This window comes from Emydura macquarii, unplaced genomic scaffold, assembly GCF_026122565.2.
Source record: "Emydura macquarii macquarii isolate MOO-44397 ecotype Brisbane River unplaced genomic scaffold, CSIRO-AGI_Emac_v2 contig_1713, whole genome shotgun sequence".
Lineage (NCBI taxonomy): Eukaryota > Metazoa > Chordata > Testudines > Chelidae > Emydura > Emydura macquarii.
The window spans coordinates 2,603,141-2,625,249 of NW_027131850.1; the positions used below are offsets into that span (position 1 = coordinate 2,603,141).

At 42.4% G+C, this 22,109-nt stretch overlaps 1 protein-coding gene across 3 annotated transcripts in view; it reads left to right on the forward strand.

Annotated features, from left to right (window-relative positions):
• The first annotated feature begins 8,239 nt into the window (after nt 1-8,239).
• Nucleotides 8,240-22,109, forward strand: part of GALC (galactosylceramidase) — a 53,111-nt gene continuing 39,241 nt past the window's right edge. For 2 of the 3 annotated variants that reach the window (XM_067556353.1, XM_067556354.1), the window contains exons 1-5: nt 8,240-8,583; nt 10,678-10,746; nt 13,853-13,916; nt 17,714-17,827; nt 20,406-20,446. In XM_067556353.1, coding sequence (XP_067412454.1) covers nt 8,350-8,583; nt 10,678-10,746; nt 13,853-13,916; nt 17,714-17,827; nt 20,406-20,446 — 522 coding nt within the window. In that variant the 5' untranslated portion in view covers nt 8,240-8,349. Of the gene's footprint in view, nt 8,584-10,677; nt 10,747-13,852; nt 13,917-17,713; nt 17,828-20,306; nt 20,447-22,109 lie in introns of all 3 variants that reach the window. The other variant, XM_067556355.1, reaches the window with a different exon arrangement.

Consider the following 22,109-nt stretch of genomic DNA (forward strand, 5'->3'; position numbering starts at 1 on the left):
CCGACAAGCTGTTATTTAATTGTAGTAAGCCCAAATGTGCTTATTTGTGGACTGACCTCCCCAAGTGGACAACACCAGGGGAAAAGCCAGTTCATTTTAGGTGGAAAAAATCACTTTCTCCCCCAAACACTGGACAAGAAGGTCTGGGGGAGGCAAGGCTACAGAGAGTGACATCGGGAGGGGAATGGGAGGTCCCTTCACCCTCCATTTTGGAGGTCCTGGGTTCTCAAGAAATATGTAATAAGGGTAAAGAATGTTTGGATAGTAGTGTGGTTAAAATGGAACCTTAGTAAAATAGTTATTAACATGCAGCCCAATATGATGGGAAAATGGATCCTTCAGGAATCCCATGGAGTAAAAAGTATGGAAGTGTGAATTTTGAAATCACCTGTAATCAATTTGGTCAGGTCATACATGATTCAAACCTATGTGAAGAAGCAATTGGCAATTAACTCTCCCCCCGCACCACTCCCTCAAAAAGGTAATCTTAGACATGAGCCTAGCAAACATTTTGGCACTAGAGCCCCACTGTGAGCAGTTTGTCCAGCTATTATTTGAAGTCTGGAAAAACTGGATAAATCTACATGAGGTCCCCAAATCTGGCAAGAGACGGGTGAGAAGGGACCTATGGAGAGCAATTGGAAAGATGGCAGGGATTCTTAACAGAATCAAGGAAAACATGCTAGCAGATAAGATAAATACAATGGGTTGATACATATAGACTGTGGGTGGTGGGGAAAAAAATTGATCAGGGCTGAAAAACAGTAAAATTGGAAACCTCTTTAAAGAAATGTAGAACAGGATATGAATGCCACAAAAATGCCTTGCAAGTACAGAATGTGTGTTTAAAACCACTGAAGAAAAACGCCACTGTGCTATTAACCCATTTGTAAATAATAACTCTATGCTTGTGTATATAGGTAATCACTGTGTGTGTCTCAGAAGCTGGTGTTTCTTTTTCTCTACGTGCATGAAATAGATTATAATCCTCATGTAAATAGATGTTTTTCTCATATTGTAGCGATTAGGGGATGTGATTTTGAATGTCAAGTGCCTGAACTTAGATTTAATCAGTTAGAGGTGATGTATACTTTTTATTCTGCTGTGAAGCCTGTACCCCTTGGAATGTTCTACAAATGTTGCTTGTACATCCTGATTTGCAGAACCAGCTGCACTGCCAAACAGGAAGGATGCAGAGTCACGGTGATTGTGCATCATAATGTTAATGAAATTAGTGGGTATTTCCAAGAATTGGCCAGGATCTAAAACATCAGTGGTGGGAAGCATTGCTGGGCTGGTCCCCCACTGGCACGGGAATCTTGAATTTGGCCTCACATCCCATTGTAATGATTTTGGGGTTCCAAGTAGTAGTGGTTCTCTTTATCAGCTAATGGCATGCTGAATCTGGCACAAAAATTGGCAACTACAAGTCCTCCGACAGATGAACCAGTGGCTACTACCATCCTCGCTACTACCCTGGAAGGGAACATATCAAACTTGTCACACCTCCCTCAAATGACCGCTTGTCTGTTTCTAGTCTGGTGTGCTGAGTTTGGAAAGATCACTTTCCCAGTTTCAGGTGAGAGCTTTGAGCTTTCATTGAATGACAGCTCTGGTGTATCCCGAATAATTGTGACAGTGGTTATGTAAAGGCCCCCTTCTATAAAAAGGTGACCTGTAAGGAGGAGACCGTATGGCAAGATTTTGATAGACCAGTAAAAGGGCCAGAGACCACTTGATAGTGTAATATTGATGATCATTCTTGTTGCTAACAGCAGCCAAAATCGGTAGGCCTTTTTTGCAGGCCTGTGCAGCCTTGGAATGACTAAGCTAGGAGGGGAGGGGAGGGGAGGAGTGAGGAGCTTTTTTCTCAATCTTATTTGACTCTGCACTCCCCCTACCCCTCTCCCGATGAAGTCTCTGGTGGATATGTTGGGATCTATCTTTTAGGAGAAAAGCAAGAAGCTTATCTATGCATGCCCTCTAGGAAATGGTCTCAAGACATGCAGATTCTGGAGGAACACATCTAGCTAATTAGTACTTTGAGGCAACCTCATGATTAGCTTTTGAAACTGCTTGTCCAACAAGTTTTTTCCTTGATGTGTTATTGTCTACTAACAAGGATAAATGTGGGGGAGGGGAGGTTTGGATTTCTTGGACACAGATTTTGGGGTCCCCCAAAGGCAGCTGGAAGACCGGCCAATCAGAAAGCCACCACTGTACCACTCGAAGGCTATCCTAAACTCAGTAATTATTAAGGGTTGGGGGTGTTTTACTAACCTGTTGCAGACATGTGTAAGTGCTTGAGACTAAGTAAAGTATATCTTTTAAGTGAGAGCACTCTTGTGTTATACTTTCTACCAGTCCAGCTATTGGATGGATGGCCATATCTCCATTTTATTTAGTTCCTGACACCACCTTGCACAGAGTAAAGTTATCAAGAGCTTTGGGTTAGCAGAACACTAACAATGGGTTGGATACATTAAACCTATAATCACTGATAAGTTTCAGACTGGCAGATGCCTACAAAATGGGATCTAGAACTAAAACTGAAACTGGGGCTAGAATTGAAACTGGTCTGATGGAAAATTAGCAGAAAAGGAAGAAGAAGAGTAGATGATGTATCATACACAATGCAAGAACATACACTTCTCATTGGTGCTTGCTTGTTCTAGGGCTGAATATATCCAGTTGTGTCCTGAAAATCAACAGATTTGGCTTCTGATTAGCAAATGATTAGCAAATGAGATGATGTTCATTGCAGAGCTAGGGCCTTCTACTGAGAATAAAATGCCTCCATAGATGTATTCATTTAGGTGCTCAACAAAAATTACCCAGTTGACTTCGTCTGCCTCATCAGGATGGCAAAATAATATTACTAAGCAGCTCATAAAAAAACCACTGGGATGTGACAAACTATATAGTCTAGTGGATTGAGTATGGATTGGAAGACAGGAATTCTAATTCTGGCTCTGCCACTGACTCACTTTGTAATCTTGAGCAGTCATTTAACCTCCTTACTGTCCCCCTTGTAAAATAGAGATAATAATACTGTCTTACATAGCTCACTGGGATGTGGGAAGATTAACTAATTAATGTTTGTAATACTTTGAAAATGCAAAATGTTCTATAAGTATTCAATGTTGTTATGCAGGATTAACAAACAAACAGGAAACTTTAGTCATCATTTAGATACTCCAGTTCTTCAACAACATAAGAAGCAGAAGCAGTTGCTAGTGTAAAATTAGCAATATTCTTTGTGAGGATAAACAGATAAGACCTCGGTTTCTATACCTATATCTGACACTGACTAGATATTGGGCAAGTCCCTATACCTCATTGTGCCTCATTTTCTCCATTTGAAAAGGAGTAACTATTCTTGTAAAGTGCTTTGAGGTCAATATATGAAAAGTGATATTTACATTTACATTGTTATTATTTCAGTGCATTGCCAATTTGTTGCACCTTCCCTTTAAGCAGAATATTTTATTGGAATAGGATCTGTGTGGAAAAACCGGCTTGCTTTTAGGGAATATTGTTTACTATTTCAGTTATTCATATATTGTAGCTGCATGGCAGTACAGCAATTAAATATCGTCCAATGTAGATACTAAAAACATACCCCATGAAATGAGAACCTTCCCATCCCCCTAGACATGATTATACCATATCATACACCACCTAACCCACAACACTTCCCCTACGAAAAACTTTGAAAAACAAGTTTGTTGTGTAGTGTATTCTGAAGATGACAAAATCCAGGTTCTGGAGCAGCAAAGTGAGAAATGTATTCAAGAGCCAAGCAGGGACCGCCCTAGATCAAATGGCGCCCCAGGAGAGGGGCATCTTCGGTGCCCCCACCTTCCATTTGTTAAACTTTTGAATACCTTATTTTTTATTGCATTTGTAGTCCATTTCATGACTTTGATGCATGATTTATCCCTATCATATAAGATGATAAATTTGCATGCTAGGATCTGTAAATCTGTATTTATTCATGCCATATATAAGCAAATAAAAATCATTTAGTCTAAGCTTATAGAAACCTTTTAATTTTAAAAATAACTGAACTGTACTATCAAGAAATTGAACTGTGCACCAACATTGGGTGGACCCAGTATTAAATAGTGTTACAGTAGGTGACAGCCTTAGAATGTTAACCCTTGTCCTTTAGTTCAAAAGGTTGCTCTTCTCACCTTTGCCCTCACTCATGAACTGAAGCAAAGCATCAGAGAGATCCAAAGACTGGCCAGTGGCATTTTCAAGTGATAAAATAGCAAGTGATGTCAGTCTCTCATCGGCCATCGTTTATGAAAGGTATGTTTTAATGAGTCCGAGCTTCGAAAAGCTGTACTCACCACTCACGGTAACTGACAGCGTGAGCAGAATGAATTAGTTGGAGAACTTGGACTGGAGCGTGCTTCCCGTGTGGCAAAATGTGATGGATGTTGTCCAATTTGACATAGAGGTCTTTATTATTGATATCTGAACATTCCCCATGTGTCAGCGTTCGGTGAAGGTCTGTACAATTGTTCAAGAGTGTTTTCCTGTCCATCAGCAGCTTACTAAGGTCATGTAACCCCCCTCCCCTTCCCACACCCCCAGATCTTTTTGTGGTGCATGAACCTTTCTTCAATGGACACTCGAGCAAACAAAAAAAATCCCTCTTGAATTTTATTTCTGAGCTTCCCATCACCTCATCTCTGCTCTTGTAACCAAACTGTTTCTTCTTCTAATGAACATGAGTTTCCTTGAAAACAGGCCCAACGCCTAAGTTTTCCAACATTTCTTTGGCAGCAGTGATGGCATCTTTAAATCCATTGTCTCTGTAGGTCACAACAAAATCAAGGCAGCTTCTCATCAAAGTAGTAGCAGTTGCAATGTCCATTGACTGAGTTTGTAGTGCCTTGCTTACAATGTTTACTTGGAACAGGATATCATGCCAAACCACAATTGAGATCAAATATTTGAAGTCAGTGACCTAATTTGCCGGGCATTGCACCTTGTGTCAGATTCCGTACTCAAATTTTCAACTGTGCCAGTTCCATTAGGGCGTCATAAACTTCAGTGACTTGGTACCTCACTGTCAATGCAGCTCTTCCAGGGAGTGTCACTTAGTGGCTTCATGGTCAGATTTGTTACATTGACCGTGAGGATCTTCCACCTGATAGTTGATGCTGAAAACAGAACTTATATCCTTTGCAGTATTCTGAAGAGAGATACTGAACCTAAAGAAGATGCTGCTTTATCTGATACAACCAGGTTGAGGGAATGACAGCCACAAGGCACAAAGATTCAGTGCAAGGATCCTTGCCTGGACGCCACTGTTTCTTCCCTTCATGTTTGCGCCATTGTCGTAGCCTTGGCTGTGGCAGTCCCCAGTCTTTATTTTATTCTCAATCAAAACATTCATAAAGTTCTCTTAGGCCTTTTCCAGTAGAGCAGGGGTCCCCAAATTTCCACCTGTGAGGGCCACATCTGTCTTCCTCTTATGGTGGCCAGAGTGGCTGGGCGCACGTCACGTGGGAGAGGGCAGGGAGGGGAGGGGTAGGGTCGAGAGGGGGGAAGTGGCCACCATGCGACACTGCTTGGGGCTGGGAGCAGTGAGGCTCTGGCTAGGGCATTGTTAGGCCCTTGTCAGAGAGGTGTGGGGCCAGGAAAGGGGAGCAGCTGCCGGGCGGTGCTTCTGGGGCCAAGAACGGTGTGCTGGACCCATATGGGAGAGGGGTGGGCCTGTCAAAATATGTCGGTGGGGTTGGGGACCCCTGCAGTAGAATCATCCACAGACTGGAAACAGATAAAACGTTCGTTTACTTTATCTGGGGGGCGGGGGAGGGGAGGTTAAGGTTGGTATAACTACATCACTCAGGGTGTGGATTTTTCACATCCTTGAGCAATGTAGTTATACCAAAGTGTGTAGTGTAGACCTGACCTTTTACTTTTACACTTGACTTGCCAGAGTTTATCATAGAATCATAGAAGATTAGAGTTGGAAGGGACCTCATCTAGTCCAACCTTCTGCTCAAAGCAGGACCAACCCCAACAAAATCATCCCAGCCCCGGCTTTGTCAATCTGGGCCTTAAAAACCCCTAACGATGGAGATTCCACCATCTCCATAGTTATCCAATTCCAGTGCTACACCACCCTCCCAGTGAAAAAGCTTTTCCTAATATCCAACCAAGACCTCTCCCGCTGCAACTTGAGACCATTGCTCCTTGTTCTGTCATCTACTACCACCGAGAACAGCCTAGTTTCATCCTCCCTGGAACTCCCCTTCAGGTAGCTGAAGGCTGCTATCAAATCCCCCCTCATTCTTCTCTTCTGCAGACTAAACAAGCCCAATTCCCTCAATCTCTCCTCATAAGTCATGTGCTCCAGCCCCCAAATCATTTTGTAGTCCTCTGCTGGACTCTCTCCAATTTGTCCACATTCTTCCTAGAGAGGGGGGCCCAAAACTGGACACAATACTCTAAATGTAGCCTCATCTGTGCCAAATAGAGGGGAATAATCACTTCCCTCAATCTGCTTGCAGTGCTCCTACTGATGCAGGCCAATATGCCGTTAGCCTTCTTGGCAATAAGGGCTCACTGTTAACTCATATCCAACTTCTTGTCCACTGTAAGCCCCAGGTCCTTTTCTGCAGAACTGCTGCCTAGCCAGTCGGTCCCCAATCTTTAGCAGTGCATGGGATTCTTCCATCCTAAGTGCAGGACTCTGCACTTGTCCTTGTTGAATCTCATCAGATTTCTTTTGGCCCAATCCTCCAACTTGTCTAGGTCACTCTGTGTCCTATCCCTACCTTCCAGCATACCTACCACTCCCCCCAGCTTAGTGTCATCTGCAAACCTGTGGAGGGTGCAATCCACTATATCCTCCAGATCATTAATGAGGATGTTGAACAAAACTGGCCCCAATTTATGCTCCTTTCTATTTTTTTGAGTAGAATTTTACTTCCAGTTTTTAAAGGATGTCTTTTTGCCACTAACCGCCCCTTTTACTGTGTTGCCATGATGGCATTTTTTGATCCTCTTACTATTTTTATATGGGTTATACATTTCATTTGAGCCTCTACTATGGTGTTTCTAGAGCGTTTCCATGCAGCTTGCAGGCATTTCACTCTTTCGACTGCTCCTTTTAATTTCTGTTTAACTAGCCTCCACATTTTTGTGTAGTTCCGCTTTTTGAAGTTAACTGCTACTGTGGTGGGCTTCTTTGGTATTCCTCCTGCCTCATACAAGGATGCTAAATATAATTACAGTATGGTCACAATTACCTAGTAGTTCAGCTACTTTCACCTCTTGGACCAGATCCTGTGCACCAAGTAGGACTAAATCAAGAATTGCCTCCATGGGTTCCAGGACTAGCTGCTCCAATTCTTTTTTGGCCTGCTTTAGTAGGGCAGCTTGACACTGCAAATGCTGTTATCATCACAGTTGCATTAATGCAACTGCCATGCTATAGTGCTTTGATGAAGTCGCTCTAAGGCAGTCATTATGTTACATTGGCATACAACTGCTGACGTTAGTATCTTTCTCCAGTGCAAGCATATTTGCCAGCTTGCATCAATGCTGTCTAGTATATAAACTATTATATTTAGTGGAAGGAAATGGTTCACTCTAGTGTCCTTTTCCCCTCTAATCCCCCCACCCATATGGCTGCATGGTGTAGTGCTCCACCCTAGATGCTGCAGTGGGGCTCTGGAGACAGAGTCCTTCTGTCGGAGATGCTGCAAATAGACACAAACTCTTATCACTACTGGAGCGGTGCTCCTGCCTCAGGCCTGCGCTGTCTCACGGGGGCGTCAGGCTCTGATGCTGCAGTCGATGTAATCCCTGGGTGCTGGTACTCTCTGTGGACTGGACTGCACCTAAGGCTTGACTCCCCCCCCCCAGTACTGCCGCCTCTTCCCACGTGTCTCTGTGAGTGTGTGTGTGGGGGGGGCCCTGCCTAGGTCTGGGGGCTTGGCAGCATCATCACCCCCATTTCTCCCCCCTCCTGCCCCGCTCGCTCTAGGAAGATCCTTCCACCCAGCCAGCCCCGCCCCCCACCCTGGCTTCCCTGTCTCAGCCCCGCCCCCTCCAACGCGGCGGTCTCCCGCAGAGACGCGGCGCCACGTTCCGTACGTCGTTCGGCTCTTACCCAACATGGCAGCCGCTAACTTCGGCTCGCGTTTATCACGTGACCTCCCGAGTCCGTCCCTCCCTCCCCCTCAGGGAGCGAAGGGGCGGTTCTCCAGGATGAAGCCCCCGCCCCTGTCGGGTGACCGCGGGCCCGGCCGGCCTGCCGCGGGCAGGTCATCTGACAGGGGCCGAGTGGGCGGCTGCAGTCAGAGTTGCCGTAGGAACGGGATGGCTGCCACCGATGCTGCCGGCGGGAAGCGCGTGGGGTGTCCGGCCCCCTCTCGTCGGGCTGGGGCGGCCTGCGGGCGCGCTGTGCTGTGGGGCTGGGCCCTACTGGGCTGCGCCTGGTGCCCTCAGCCCCCGGGGGCCGCGGCCGCCCCCTGCCCATCCGGCTACGTGCTGGACGATTCGGGAGGGCTGGGCCGGGAGTTCGACGGCATCGGGGCCGTGAGCGGCGGAGGGGTGAGCGGGGACGGGCCGGAAGGGGGTTTGGGTGGGGGGCTGGCGTGGGGCGAGCCGGAATAGGTGTGAGTGGAGGGCAGGGGTGGTGTGGGGGGCAGGAAGGGGCCTTGGGCAGATTCCTGGGTGGTACTGGTCACCCCCTCATTGGCTTGTGCTTCTGTGTAGGGGAGGGAGACCAGATGTCCTGATTTTATAGGGACAGTCCTTGTATTTGGGGTCTTGTCTTATATAGGTGCCTATCACCCCCCACCTCCTGTCCTGATTTTTCACACTTGCTATCTGGTCACCCTAGTGTAGGGAGAACAGGACTGCCCTGAGGTGACATCTCTTGCGCTGCCTGTGCGTCAGGCCTGCCCTTGGGATTTGTAATCCAGAGTGAATGGCCTCCATTAAGGAAAACAAGGAAAATAACAGTATTGGGAAATTCAGAAAAATGAGTGTGCATTCACGTGTGATGATTCATGGAGGGGAATGGGATTGGGGTATTGTTGCCAGTCAAATTAAGGTGATAAAAGTATGGCACCGAGTTAGCGGGGAGATAAGAGGTTCCCTAAATGTGCATTGCAGGTCTTGACTTTGAGTAGCATTAGAGGTTGAGGAACAGTGTGGGAGAGTGCTTCTTGTTTTGCCTTTTGCCTCTGGCAAAAAATATGTCAGGGAGGTGTGTGTTTTTGGTCTATTTCCTGTTAGGATGAGAGGAGATTCTAAAGGACAAATGAATCCTTGGTGTAATTCCATGTAAATCCAACTCAGTTACACCTGGGATTAACTTTACCCTTGTCCTTCATTTTTAAAGACTCTCTATTGTTTCTGAAGCATTTAAACCACCAAATGATCCAGTAAGTTTCTAGGGACCCTCTTCTAGTGTCATGAACGCCATTCAAGCTCTACTGTGGTAGGTAACTGACACCTTTCTGGAGTTGGCTTGGACATGTGTTCTGACATGTGTTGGGTTTTTAGGAGGAAGAAAAGCAAGAAAAAATTGTAGTGGAAAAAGGTTTTTGCTTGGGAAAATGTTTCTGTTTCATCACGCCTGTGCTGGATCCCTTTCTTTCCTCCCACTCCTGAACATAGACTTCACAAAACCATTGTGGTGCTGCAGACAGTTGGGTAATAGTCATTTGTTGATGTTTTTCTACTACAAACACATGTTTACACTATAATCTTAAATTGATCTAGAGTAGGTTGATTTATAGCCACTGCAGTAATTATTGTGGTGGCTGATGTCCGCACTCCCCTCCCTCTGTCAGTGGTGTGTGTCCTTAACAGGAATGTTTCCATTGACTGAAGAGGGGCAGTGTGGGGGGCTGAGAGCCAGGGCTCCCAGCTGCCCCCACCCCCGGGTCCCCAGCTGCCCCCCTGGCTTCTTGCCTCCCCACTCCCAGCTGGAAGCAGTGGCGGGAGCTGCCTGGGGCTTCTCGCCTCTGGCAGCGAGACCTGTGCCCAGAGTCCAGTCGGTTGCCATGCTTGGGATGGGGAACCGAGAGCCTGGGGGCAGTTGGGCTCTGAGCTAGACCCTTGGTGCAGCTTGGCTTCCTGCAAGGAGCAGGGAGCTGGGACACCAGCAGCGGGGCACTGGGACCCCTTGGGAGACAGCAGGGATGTGGATGTGCCAGGGCAGCAGCCCAAACTGGGAGCCTGGGTGATAGTCTGGCTTGGAATGGAGACCTGACAGCAGCCCGGCTCCCTGAGCTGGCTTTCTGGAGCCACGAAATTAACAAGACAGCCAACAGCCGATGTAAGGAGCTGGAGGAGTTATGTTGGCGTAGTAGGGCACTTACATCAGTGGGACAAGGCTGTAGTGTGTACACTGACACAGTTGGGTCATCAAAAGCTACCTTATGTTGGCCTAACTGTGTAGTGTAGACCAGGCATAAGACAGTAAATTTTGTGAGATGAAGGTGTGTTGAGTTTTTGTGGTTGTCTGACTGGCTGAGTTCCTGTTGACATGATTACTTCTTGAAGGGATTTGATTGTATTAGTTATGTTAGGCTGCCTTGAGCCTTAAATAGGAGTCTCTTTACTATTTCAGATCCAAATAAATAATATAAAATAACTCTAAACTTACTCTTTTTCCTTTGTTCTCTTTTTCAGGCCACCTCTCGACTTCTGGTGAATTATGCAGAGCCTTATCGTTCTCAGATCTTAGATTATCTGTTTATGGTAATAGTTCTATATCAGTAAAAAAATCTCTAATCTCCTGTAAAGTTGTAGTATGTATTCTTATTTTTAATGGCAGTTTTCTAAAATGCATTAGCTATTGATTTAAAAAAAAATACAAACCTCCCTTGTTTTCTAAAGTTCTAGAGGAGTAGCCATGTTAGTTTGTCTACAGCAGGGGTGGGGAACCTCCGGCCCGCGGGCCGGATCCGGCCCGCGGAAGAATTTGATCCGGCCCGCGGGCGGGCGGGAAGTGCGCGCCGCCGAAACCCCGCCACCGTAACCCCGCCGCCGTCTGCTCATTTTCGGCGGCGGGGGAGTTCGGAGGCGGTCATTGGTCCACGGCACTCCGCGGACACTGTAAAACCGCGCCGCCGAAAAGGCGGAAACGGCGGCGGCATTTCGGCGGCAGGGGTGGAGTCGACGGCGGCGCGGTTTCAGGGCGGCGGCGGGCAGTGTCCCTTTGCGGCGGCGGGATTCGGCGGCATGGCCCGCGAATGATGGCAGGCATATGAAAATGGCCCTTGGCAGGGAAAAGGTTCCCCACCCCTGGTCTACAGCAAAAACAACGAGAGTCCTGTAGCACCTTAAAGACTAACACATTTCTGTGGGCATAAGCTTTCCTGGGCTGCAACCCACTTAGTCAGATGCATGAAGTGGAAATCACAGTGTGTGTGTGTGTGTGTGTGTGTACACACACACTTTCAAGGGTAAGAAGCAACAATGGGAAGGGCAAGTGCTAACAAAGTCAATTCAGTTACAGTAGATGAGGCTTATTCACAATCGTTGATTAGAGGATGAGAATGCGTGAACAGTGACAACTGACTTTGTTAGCACTTGCCCTTCCCATTGTTGCTGCTTATCCTTGGATGTGTGTGTGTGTGTGTGTGTATATATATATATATATATACACACACACACTTCCTATCTGTGATTTCCACTTCATTCATCTGACGAAAAAGCTTATGCCCGCAGAAATTTGTTAGTCTTTAAGGTGCTACAGAACGCTCGTTGTTTTTCTTATTTTCTAAAGTATCTATTTAGAGGGAGTGCTTAAATAATGCCATGCTGTTAATGATTATGATACTTGGTACTTAGGCACCTCGCTGCTTTTGAAAATCTCACTATGCATCTAACTATCTGTAAAAAAAAAAAAATCTGGCTTTTAAGCATTATACTAATTGACCTATAATTGTCATTCCAGACAATATTTTATTGTCTTTACTTGATAAGGCGAGCTTCTGATGTTTGGTTTTTAACTGATAAACACCCCCTGTATAAAAAATACAAAATTGGTGTTTATCCGATAAACTCCAGAAATGGTTTCTTGTATCTAAGTGCTTGTCTACACAGAAAAATAATGTGGATGGTGGGCTTGTGATTTCTAAAGCATGCTAATATGCTGCATATTAATTGGTACATGTAAAATCTGAAGGTTTCCTATTTAACTTTACCATAGTGCTGTTTGAAACAGTCCTATGTGAACGTTACAAAAGATTACTCATGACAGTATATACAAAGAGAGCCCAACCTTTCCCCTCCCCCTTGGAATTTTTGGACATATACGTAGAAAGCAAAAATTGCTAAAAGTAACCCATCCCAAAATAAAATTAATAAACCCCAAAACCAGAATTCTTACTGATAAGTAGCTAATGGCTAGAGCTGGGAGATCTGTGTTCCAGTTCTGGTTCTGTCGTTGACTGACTTGATTTAACTTTGGGCAAGTCACTCAGGTCCTGATCCTGCAAAAACTATGTACATGCTTGTTTTTATGCACATGAGCAGTCTTGTTGATTTCAGAGAACTACTTATGTGTAAAAATAAGCATGTAGTCTTTGCAGGATTTGGACTTTAACCTCTCTGAAACCCACTGTCCCTATGTGTAAAACAGTGAATACTGGCCCAATTCTGCAGCTCACTTTGCATTTCTGTATAAATACAAGATATTATGCTTAATAATACAGTATGTTGAAGGCATACCCTGTTTGTGTGGTGATAACTGTTTCTGGGGCTTAAACTCTGAGATTGAACAACAAAGTCTTGTTATCCCAAGATGTGGTAGCTACCAAGAGTAAACACTGTTGTTAAATTATGATGAAACAACTAATTGTATGGAAATGACTAAACCATGTGAGGGTACTTTATATTGATAGTAACCATAATCTAGGCTAATCAACATCTTGTTGTTTGTGTTGGAGTTTGTTTAGTTTTGGAAATAGCGATTACTGAGACTCCTTTTATTGCTATTCTGAAATATCTAATAATTAAATATTTTGGAATATTGGGCTAGAAATAGAAGGTGTTGTTCCTAGTTAAAAGATATAATAAGTGAAGGGTTGAGGTGATCATAACTGTTGTGGGTAATAAGTCCTGAAGGCAATATTGAATCAGAGTGTGAAAGTATTTGTATATGTCATGACTGCTGAAAATTACCGTACAGTTTAGTTGGCAATTGCAGAGCCTCCTTGCTTTCTAGTTTGCTAAGATTGTTCCAATTCAATACAATTAATATTCTAAAGTTTGCCTAGGATACAAGTTTAATTAGTTGTGTTTCTCAATTCTTTAGATAAACCAATAAAAACAGCTTTATACCAGTAAAACTATCCATTTAGAGGGCTGTACCGCTTTAACTATATCAGTGTCTGAATTGATACAGTTACATCAGTACAAACTCTCAAACCTTTCTAGTTTTTTTGAAGGAACACATTCACTTTGAAATCTAGGCAGCTTAAAATCGAATTGTCCTACATCAGTCTCTGGGTCTGTGTACAAATATTTTGGCTTTATATTGACATTTTCCTATTTCCTTAGCTTTCTTGTGGTAAAGATCCATGCAAAGAGGGAAAGGTACTAACAACTACAGAGACACAGTGAAACTGACCAGAAACAAAGTACTCTCTATTGCACAAACTAAATAAACTGGAAAAAGAGTAATAACTTTTCCCTCTAATCTTTCAGTTGCATTAATTGTAGATGATTGTAATAATAATGGGTAAAATATTCAGATAGAAATGTGCTGAAGTTGATGGTGATGCACTTTTTAGTTGGACATTCTTCTGCATATAACAGAAATCTATATTCATTGGTGTTTTTCTCCTTTTTTTTAAAGCCAAATTTTGGTGCCTCTTTGCATATTCTCAAAGTAGAGATTGGCGGTGATGGACAGTCAACAGGTATGCATTCTTGGGGCACTGAACTTACTGTTTTTATGTATAAAAATTCCAGAGGGGTAGCTGTGTTAGTCTGTATACAGCAAAAAAATGAGAGTTCTATGGCACTTTAAAGACTAACAAATTTAATTTCAGCAGGCATAAGCTTTCATGAGCCTCAGATGCAGTAGGTAGAAATGATACAGCAAACAGGTAACATACACAGGAGGCATCATATACATATACAAGTGCATAGAGAGCAATGGGGTAGGTGGATAAAAGTCGGGTACTTGAGGCCTAATTACAACCATTGAGTAGGAGGTGAGAATGGGTGATCAAAGCAATTTACTACTTGTAATGAGAGAGCCATTCCAAATCTCTGTTTAAATCCAGTTTGAATGTGTCAAGTCTGCAGATCATTTCTAACTCCGCCGTTTCTCTTTGAAGTCTATTTTTGGAGGTTTTTTTGGAGAAGTACAGCAACTTTCAGGTAAGTGACAGAGTGCCCTGGGAGATTGAAGTGTTCTCCGACTGGTTTATGGATGTTATTATTTTTTATGTCTGATTTGTGTCCATTTATCCTTTTGCATAGTGATAGTCCAGTTTGGCCAATGTACATGGCAAAGGGGCATTGCTGGCACATGATGGCATATATAACATTAATGGATGTGCAGGTGAATGAGCCCCTTATGGTGTGATTGATGTGGTTAGTACCAGTGATACTGTCACTAGAGTCGATGTGTGGGCAGAGCTGGCAACGGTTTGTTGCAGGGATTGGTTCCTGGGTTGGACTTTTTGTAGTGTGTATGGTTGCTGGTGAGTATTTGCTTCAGGTTGGGGGGCTGTCTGTAAGCCAGGATGGGTCTGCCGCCCACTGCCTGAGCGAGAGACGGATCATCTGCTAGGATAGGTTGTAGATCTTTGATGATGTGTTGGAGAGATTTTAGTGGGGACTGTAGGTGATGACCAGTGGTGTTTTGTTGGTTTCTTTGTTGGGTCTGTTCTGTAGTAGGTGACTTCTGGATACCCGTCTGGCTCTGTCAATTTGTTTCTTGATTTCTCCAGGTGAGTATTGTAGTTTTAGGAATGTTTCATAAAGATCCTGTAGGTGTTTGTCTCACCTCAATGGTTGTAATTAGGCCTCAAGTACCCAGCTTTTATCCCCCTACCCCATTGTTCTGTATGCGCTTGTATATGTATATGATGCCTCCTATATATGTTACCTATTTGCTGTATCATTTCTACCTACTACATCTGAGGAAGTGAGCTGAGGCTCACGAAAGCTTATGCCTGCTGAAATTAAATTTGTTAGTCTTTCAAGTACCATAGAACTCTCGTTTTTATGCATGTCATTCTTCACTTTCAAATGATGTGGCAGTGCAACCGATGAAATACCACCTGTTTAGTGATAAACATTGTGATGAACATTTTACCTCATTTGAAATATTAAGACTGTCCATGGTACACTTGGAACTGCCCTACCATGTCTAAAAATGTTTTTTGTTAGCAGGGTTCTAGCACCATTTGTTGAATTGATGTGGGAAAGGTCTTCTTTTACCTGAGAACTGTGGTGCTGACTGTTACTTAGTATGGTGTATTCTAGAGCAAAATAATATCTATCCGCAATAGTCAGGGGAACTGTGCTAGTGGGATGTACTGTAGGATTCCAGTCATAATATCGAATAGCTTTAGAGTTTCTCAGGTGTCAGCTCTGCTATGTAAAGAAGATATAAACCTCACTTAGGACAAGATAGTTCTTTGTTATACTTCCTTATTTGGAAGTCTCACATACATGCATCACAAAAACTGAATTTCTTAGAGATGAGTGGCATGTTAATTGGGTTGGACTGATGGGTATAATGTATCTGTGTTAATGCTCCATTTTCATGCTTTTAGATAGCACTGGCGAGGTGTGTAAGTGTGAATATTACTGACTATATTCTGGGCATAAAATATTAATACTTCGACACCTACAGTCCTGGATACCTAAAGTCTACGTGTTTGGCAGGAAGGATGTTATTTTAAGTATAGGAATTCACTGGTGTTCTACAGAGATCATCAGTCAGTATATTGCTGGCAGAAAAAGTGGAGTCATGAGTGTCCACAAATGTGTACAGCTCCTCATGTTGAAAATATTGTTCTAACATTAATTAGTCTTAATAAGTAGGTAAGTAGTGTCTTGGTTTTCAGATGAGGAAACTGAGATACAGAAATGAAGGGACATGCCCATGGCCACATAGGAAATCTGTGTCAGAGCCAGGATTGTAACTCAGGAATTCTTGGCTCATGGTCGTGTGTGTGCTTCAATACTCAGCCTATGCCTAATACTCACATCACTGTAGCTTCTATTCACCCTCCAAAAATGAGATTTGCCATTATCCCTCTAAAGGGGAAAACTATCCTCCATTATCATTGCCACAGTTTTAAAGTGTTCAAATCCTAATGGCTTGTCGATTACCTGACTTGGACATGCAGTGGTGGTCAGTGTGTACCTACACAAAACTTGAGTTTATCTTTTTGTAAAAAAAATTGAATGTTACGAAGTGAAGTCCAAAACACCTTCCAGCAGTGGAGAAACCCCATAGTCCAAATTTTATATAAAAGGGAACTTTTCATTATTATGATACATTGTAGTTTTAATTGAATTCTTACTTTCATAACAAGTTCCTTCTTTTCCCTCCCCACATGTTTCTCTTGCCCCCAAGAAGTAAACATGCTGTAAAGTCTGTCACACTGGCAGTTATTTCTCAGTTCAGAGTCTTTGCATGATGGTTAAAGTATTTATTTTCCTCCTGATCCTACTGTGGTAATGCTCATGCTGTGTTTGCTTGGCCCAAAATAATATAGAAGATAGACTTAGGATCACAGTAAACTTATTTTCGTATTCATGTTAATGTGATACTATACCTGATCGTGGTCAACAAACTTAGGCTATGTCTACACTTATAGTGGCATGTAGAATACAGCCACAGCACTCCCAGCTAGCATGGATATAAATAGCAGTGTAGACAGTGAAATGCGACTTAGTAGAGTATTGCTGCATGCACCTGAACTCCCAGGGTATATAGTTTCCACAGCTCTCTGCCTCCCTGCTGCCTGAGCCTTTTCCTGCCACAGTTGAAGTCTCAGGTAGCAGGAAAAGCCTCTGGCAGGGAAGATGTAGTGGAGAGAGGATCTGGCAGCTCCCCACTGCTGGAGCATTTCCTTGCTGCAGTGAAAGGTTCTGGTAGTGGTTAGCTGCCAGTGTCTTTCTTTGCTGCTGGAACCATTTGCTCCATGTGCCAATGACACGTGTGGACTCAGCCTGCCTTTCACTGTGGCGGGTAGCTGCATGTGTAGTGTCTGTACTCTACATGCCACTGCAAGTGTATACATAACCTAAGAGTATGTCTACACTGCAATCACAGGTATGATTGCAACATGTATAGACTTATCTGAGCTAGCTTTAATTTAGCTACCAATAGGAGTGAAACTGTGTCAGTATGGGCTGTACAAGCCCACCCAGGACTCTGGGTACTTACGTAAGCAGCTAGCCCATGCTGCCCGTTGCTTCACTGCTAAATAGATTAAGTTATAGATTATAGACCTTGGGTAGGTCTATATGTGCTGTAATCACGCCTCCACTTGCAGTGTAAACATGCTTTAAGAGGGAGGGATGGAATTTGCTTTCAAATTTAGTACAAAGAATGTATGAACTGTGTTTGAAGTATGTGCCTAGATATTAAGATGATGAGCAATATAAAAAATCCCCCTAAAATACTTAGGAATTTGTCATGACACAGAAAACAATTAGTGAGATATCTTTGTTGTTTACTCTCTAGATGGTACTGAGCCCTCCCACATGCACTATGAAAATGATGAGAATTATTTTCGGGGCTATGAGTGGTGGCTAATGAAAGAAGCTAAAAAGAGGAACCCCAACATTAAATTGATTGGTAAGGACTTGGATTTTCTTAATCTTCTGTCTTCCTGTTTTCAAACATGCTTTCATACCTGACTCATTCTTAATTGTCTTCTTAGTTTTAATGAGACAAAATATTCTTTGTCACATTAACCAGGGTGGAGTCAAAGCCAATTTGCCTTTCCTCTTCTTTTAAAGAATATTATTATTGTGTGAATTTTGTTAGGTTTTATTGTGACAATTCCTGGCATTTGATTTTACAATCCTTTCCAGTGCTGGGTGATATTTATGATTGGCCTAAATCACTAAACTAAAATAGTCAGTATGAGGGTGATACACTGTGAGATCCAAAGGCTAGGGACAAAAAATTCAAGATTAAAATCTTCCACATCATGCATGTTCATTCTTCCTTTTTCCCAGGTTCCCTTTTTAGGAGGAATTTTTTCTAATCCTACACACACTAAACTAACTGTTCATATCTTCCACAACTCTCCTATTTATTCCTTTCAAATTTCTATCAAATGCATTAAAAAACTAGCTCAAGCAATTGTTCCTTGACTTCTGATTTTCATCTCAAATGGATAGACACGTTCCGTGAGGCCTTCACTGTTCCGTCCAATTCAAGTCAAAGCCCTGTGTCTACAGCTGTGGAAATCTGCCTCTTGCCACTGAAATGTATTCCAAAACAGAAGTTGTCATGTAAAGAAAAAAATGGTTTCAGTTCTTTATGGCTGCAAAGAAAATTTTCCAAACCTGAACTGAATATAAACCAATGCAGCGATTTGGAGTGGATGTCTGGCTCACCAAGCTAATGTGCTTATTCCATAATTCCAAACCTACCTCCCATGTTTTAAATGCCCCCACAATTCCTTACCCAGTTGCCAAGATCTCTGGCTTCTCCTCTGACACATTCTTTAATCGAGGTATAAAATGTTAATTCAAGTCTATGGCAACTTGAAATTGAGAGGCTTAGTGGCAGAATAAATAAATTGAATTTAATATCAAAACAGTGAAAAAAACTGTACTGTTTGTATTATTCATTTTCAGATATAATTCAGTAAAAAAGCTTCGTTTTCAAATTTACTGGAGGTTGCTGTGGATTTTTCTAGTCTACTGCATCAAAGTGCCCTAGCAACAGAATCTTGCTGCAGAACTGCTTAGTCCACCTTGCCACAGTGCCACTATGATGCACCAAAAAAGTACAAATGTAAAATTGATTGTCGATTTGTTGCAACTGCTGATCTATTTCTGTATTAAGTTTGGTTGAACACCTGTTTTCCTAGAAGCCCTTTAGCAACAAAACAAGAAATAGTTACCTTTTACAGCTTGTGACTCATTTGTTATTAATTGATAACTACACAATTTATTTATTCAATTTATATGGTGAGCCTATCTGACAAACTCAGTAGGAACATTATTTAATAACATATATTACAAAATAAGATTGCATACTCATACTCACAGGAAAATCTCTCCAAGCACAGATTTTATGCAAGTCTGTAGTCTTTCAGTGTTAACATATTTGCTATTTTAATCTTTGTAATGGCTGAAAACATTTGATGAGTTCTTGCAAACCAGTCTCTTTGCTGTGTCCGTCCTGTTTGGTCATTGATTTGCGGTCACATCTGTTCTGATAACCTGCTCTCGTGCATTTCTTCACTTGTGTAAATGACCCCATTGCCTCCCCCCCCTCAACCATTTGCACTAAGTCATGAGTTTTGCTATTTTATAGTTTAGTGTTGCTTAACAGTTTATAGTCAGGAATATTTGGAGAGAGCCATGTTTGTAGATTAAGACTGAGTAAATGATGGAGCTCTTCATTCCAAAGGGAAATTTAGCAGTGCTTTACTGCAAGGAGCACGAACTAGATTATTTTTGGAGTGCCTAGGGACTCCAAACGAGGATCAGAAATCCATCGTGCCGTATAAACATAGAGTAAAAGGCAGTCTCTGTGCTGAAGAGTCCACAGAACCCTTGGAAGCAGAAATTATATAGTGTTTTTTATGATTGTTAAAAAGGAAACAGATGAGTTTTATGGTACAAGAATTAACCGAAATTAGGGCTAAATCCTGCTTGTTTTACTTGAGAGATTAGTTCCATTGACTGCAGTGGGCTAGAAGCCTATGGTGAGCAGGATCAAACTCTTTTGTATTTAGATATAATGCAAACATTGTATTGCTTGATCCTACAGTTCAAGAATAGTGGAGTTTTTACTTGATATAACTCATCATCAGGGCTAGTCAAGGATGAGATGTAGGGTAGATGAGTGTCATTGCCTAATGAGAGATTCCTAGGTGGAAAGATGTCACCAAGGATGTACAGCTTGGGCTAGATTCTCAGCTAGTGTAAATAAAGTATGGTTTCATTGAAGTTAATGGAACTATACTGATTTGCTGAGAGGATTTTTCCTTACGTATTTCAGTTAATATAGGCAGCGGCTTGCTCTTGTTTCTTACTGATGTACGCAGTACTCCTATTTAACTGTCGTTTTGTTTTGTTTTTTTTTTTTTTTTGGTTAACTTGGGCATTTCCTGGATGGATAGGGAGGGGTAAGAACTGGCCCTATAATTATCCGGATGTCACTGCTTACTATATTGTTTCCTGGATTCTAGGTGCTAAGCAGCATCACAATTTGGACATTGATTACATTGGGGTTAGTAAAGTACACATCTCAAATTTCTGTTTGTTTCATAATTGTTTTTAGTCCCTGAATTTTGATTCCCCCTGCCCCAGTCACTCTTTGGCAGCCAGTTAACAAATCATTCCATATCCATATCCTTATGTTTGCCTCTGGTTCCTGGAGCAGGCGAAAGTCACATGGACTGGCGTTGTTTTGCTATTATTAAGGGGTGCAATGCTGATTTTCAACATTTGAAAGTTCCGTACTCTAACTGTAGAAAATGAGTGTCTGACTTTGTCTTGTTCAGCTTGAAGTACATAGGTACTGGCTCAAACTGTATGAAGTGAGTTTTTTGAGAACTTCCCGGACCCAAGTTATATGACCCATCTAATGCAGTAATGCACTGACAATATTTGCAAAGTGGTAATCACATACAATTTCACCCTTAGCTTGTGATAAATCACATGATCCTGTGGTGCATGTGTTTGTAGAGAGGAGATTGTGTTGCCTGTTTGCTTATTTTCCTATGTAAACAGAAAGTTTCTTTTAGTTAGAATGAAGGAAGGTGGCAGCATCACCTAAGATCTGCAGACTTGGCCTCTGATTTCAGTGGAATTGCACCCACCTGTTACAGGACTGAACTTGGCCCATTGAATATTTTGAAGGTGTAGCACATTGCTCAACTTGTTAAATGTGAAGTGGTGAAAACCTGCTTTGGAGATCTGAAACTGGGGTCTATAGATCCTGGAGTTCTCAAACACCTTTCTGTAGTATAGAGAATCTGATTTGTCTGCCTCTTCTGGAGACTACTTTCAGCCCTAGATATTGCTAAGTCCTTCCTGCCTGGATAGATTTTATATTCCCCCTTGGTCAGTAAATGAGCATGATACTTCTGAAAAGCAATTTTATTTCTGTTTTGCCTTTGGAGCATTTACCTCCCTGAGAATAGCATGGAGTCCTTGGTGTCCAAATTTCCCATAATTATTTGAGTTATGCTGCATTTGGCTTCTGCATTATATATTGTACAGTAAACTATGTTTGATCTTTTATAAAATTAATGGATATGTTTCTAAAGTGAAGTTTCACTTCTCTAGACCATATACTGTTGGTATTACTGAGATATTTTGTCTGATAGAGCCCTGTGGTTATGGTCTCCTAAAAATGGGGAAACAGTAAAGACTCTATTGAGCAAGAGAAATTAATTGCCAGTAAGCATTTAACTGTTTCATAGCCACCTCTTCTTCCCTTTAGTCTTGATGTACATGTGGTATAGAATACATAGCATCAATTGTTTTCTTAATATAGGATGAATTTCAGAAGCCTCTTCAATGCATGTGTTTTGATGGGACTTCTGAAATGAGTCTAGTAATGCTAGAAGGTGTAAATTCAAAGCTACAGTCATAGGCTTGTGTAAATGTAGAAATCTGTTAATGGCAAGTTATTCATTTTCAGAAGAAGCATTTGTCTAGGGGCCTCTAAATAAGCAGTTTTGAACTTAATGGGGCAGCTTCAAATAGAGAGCTGGTATCAAAAACAAGTAGAATTGCTGTGTCTTTATTCAAGAATCTGAAGCTGCAAGATTCATTTACAATAGTGGTTGTATAATTTTACAGAGTAAAATTTCCTTTTTTGTGTTGATGTGACTAACTTTACTCTTTGGAGTCATACATTTATTTTTAAAAATTGCTTTTTATGC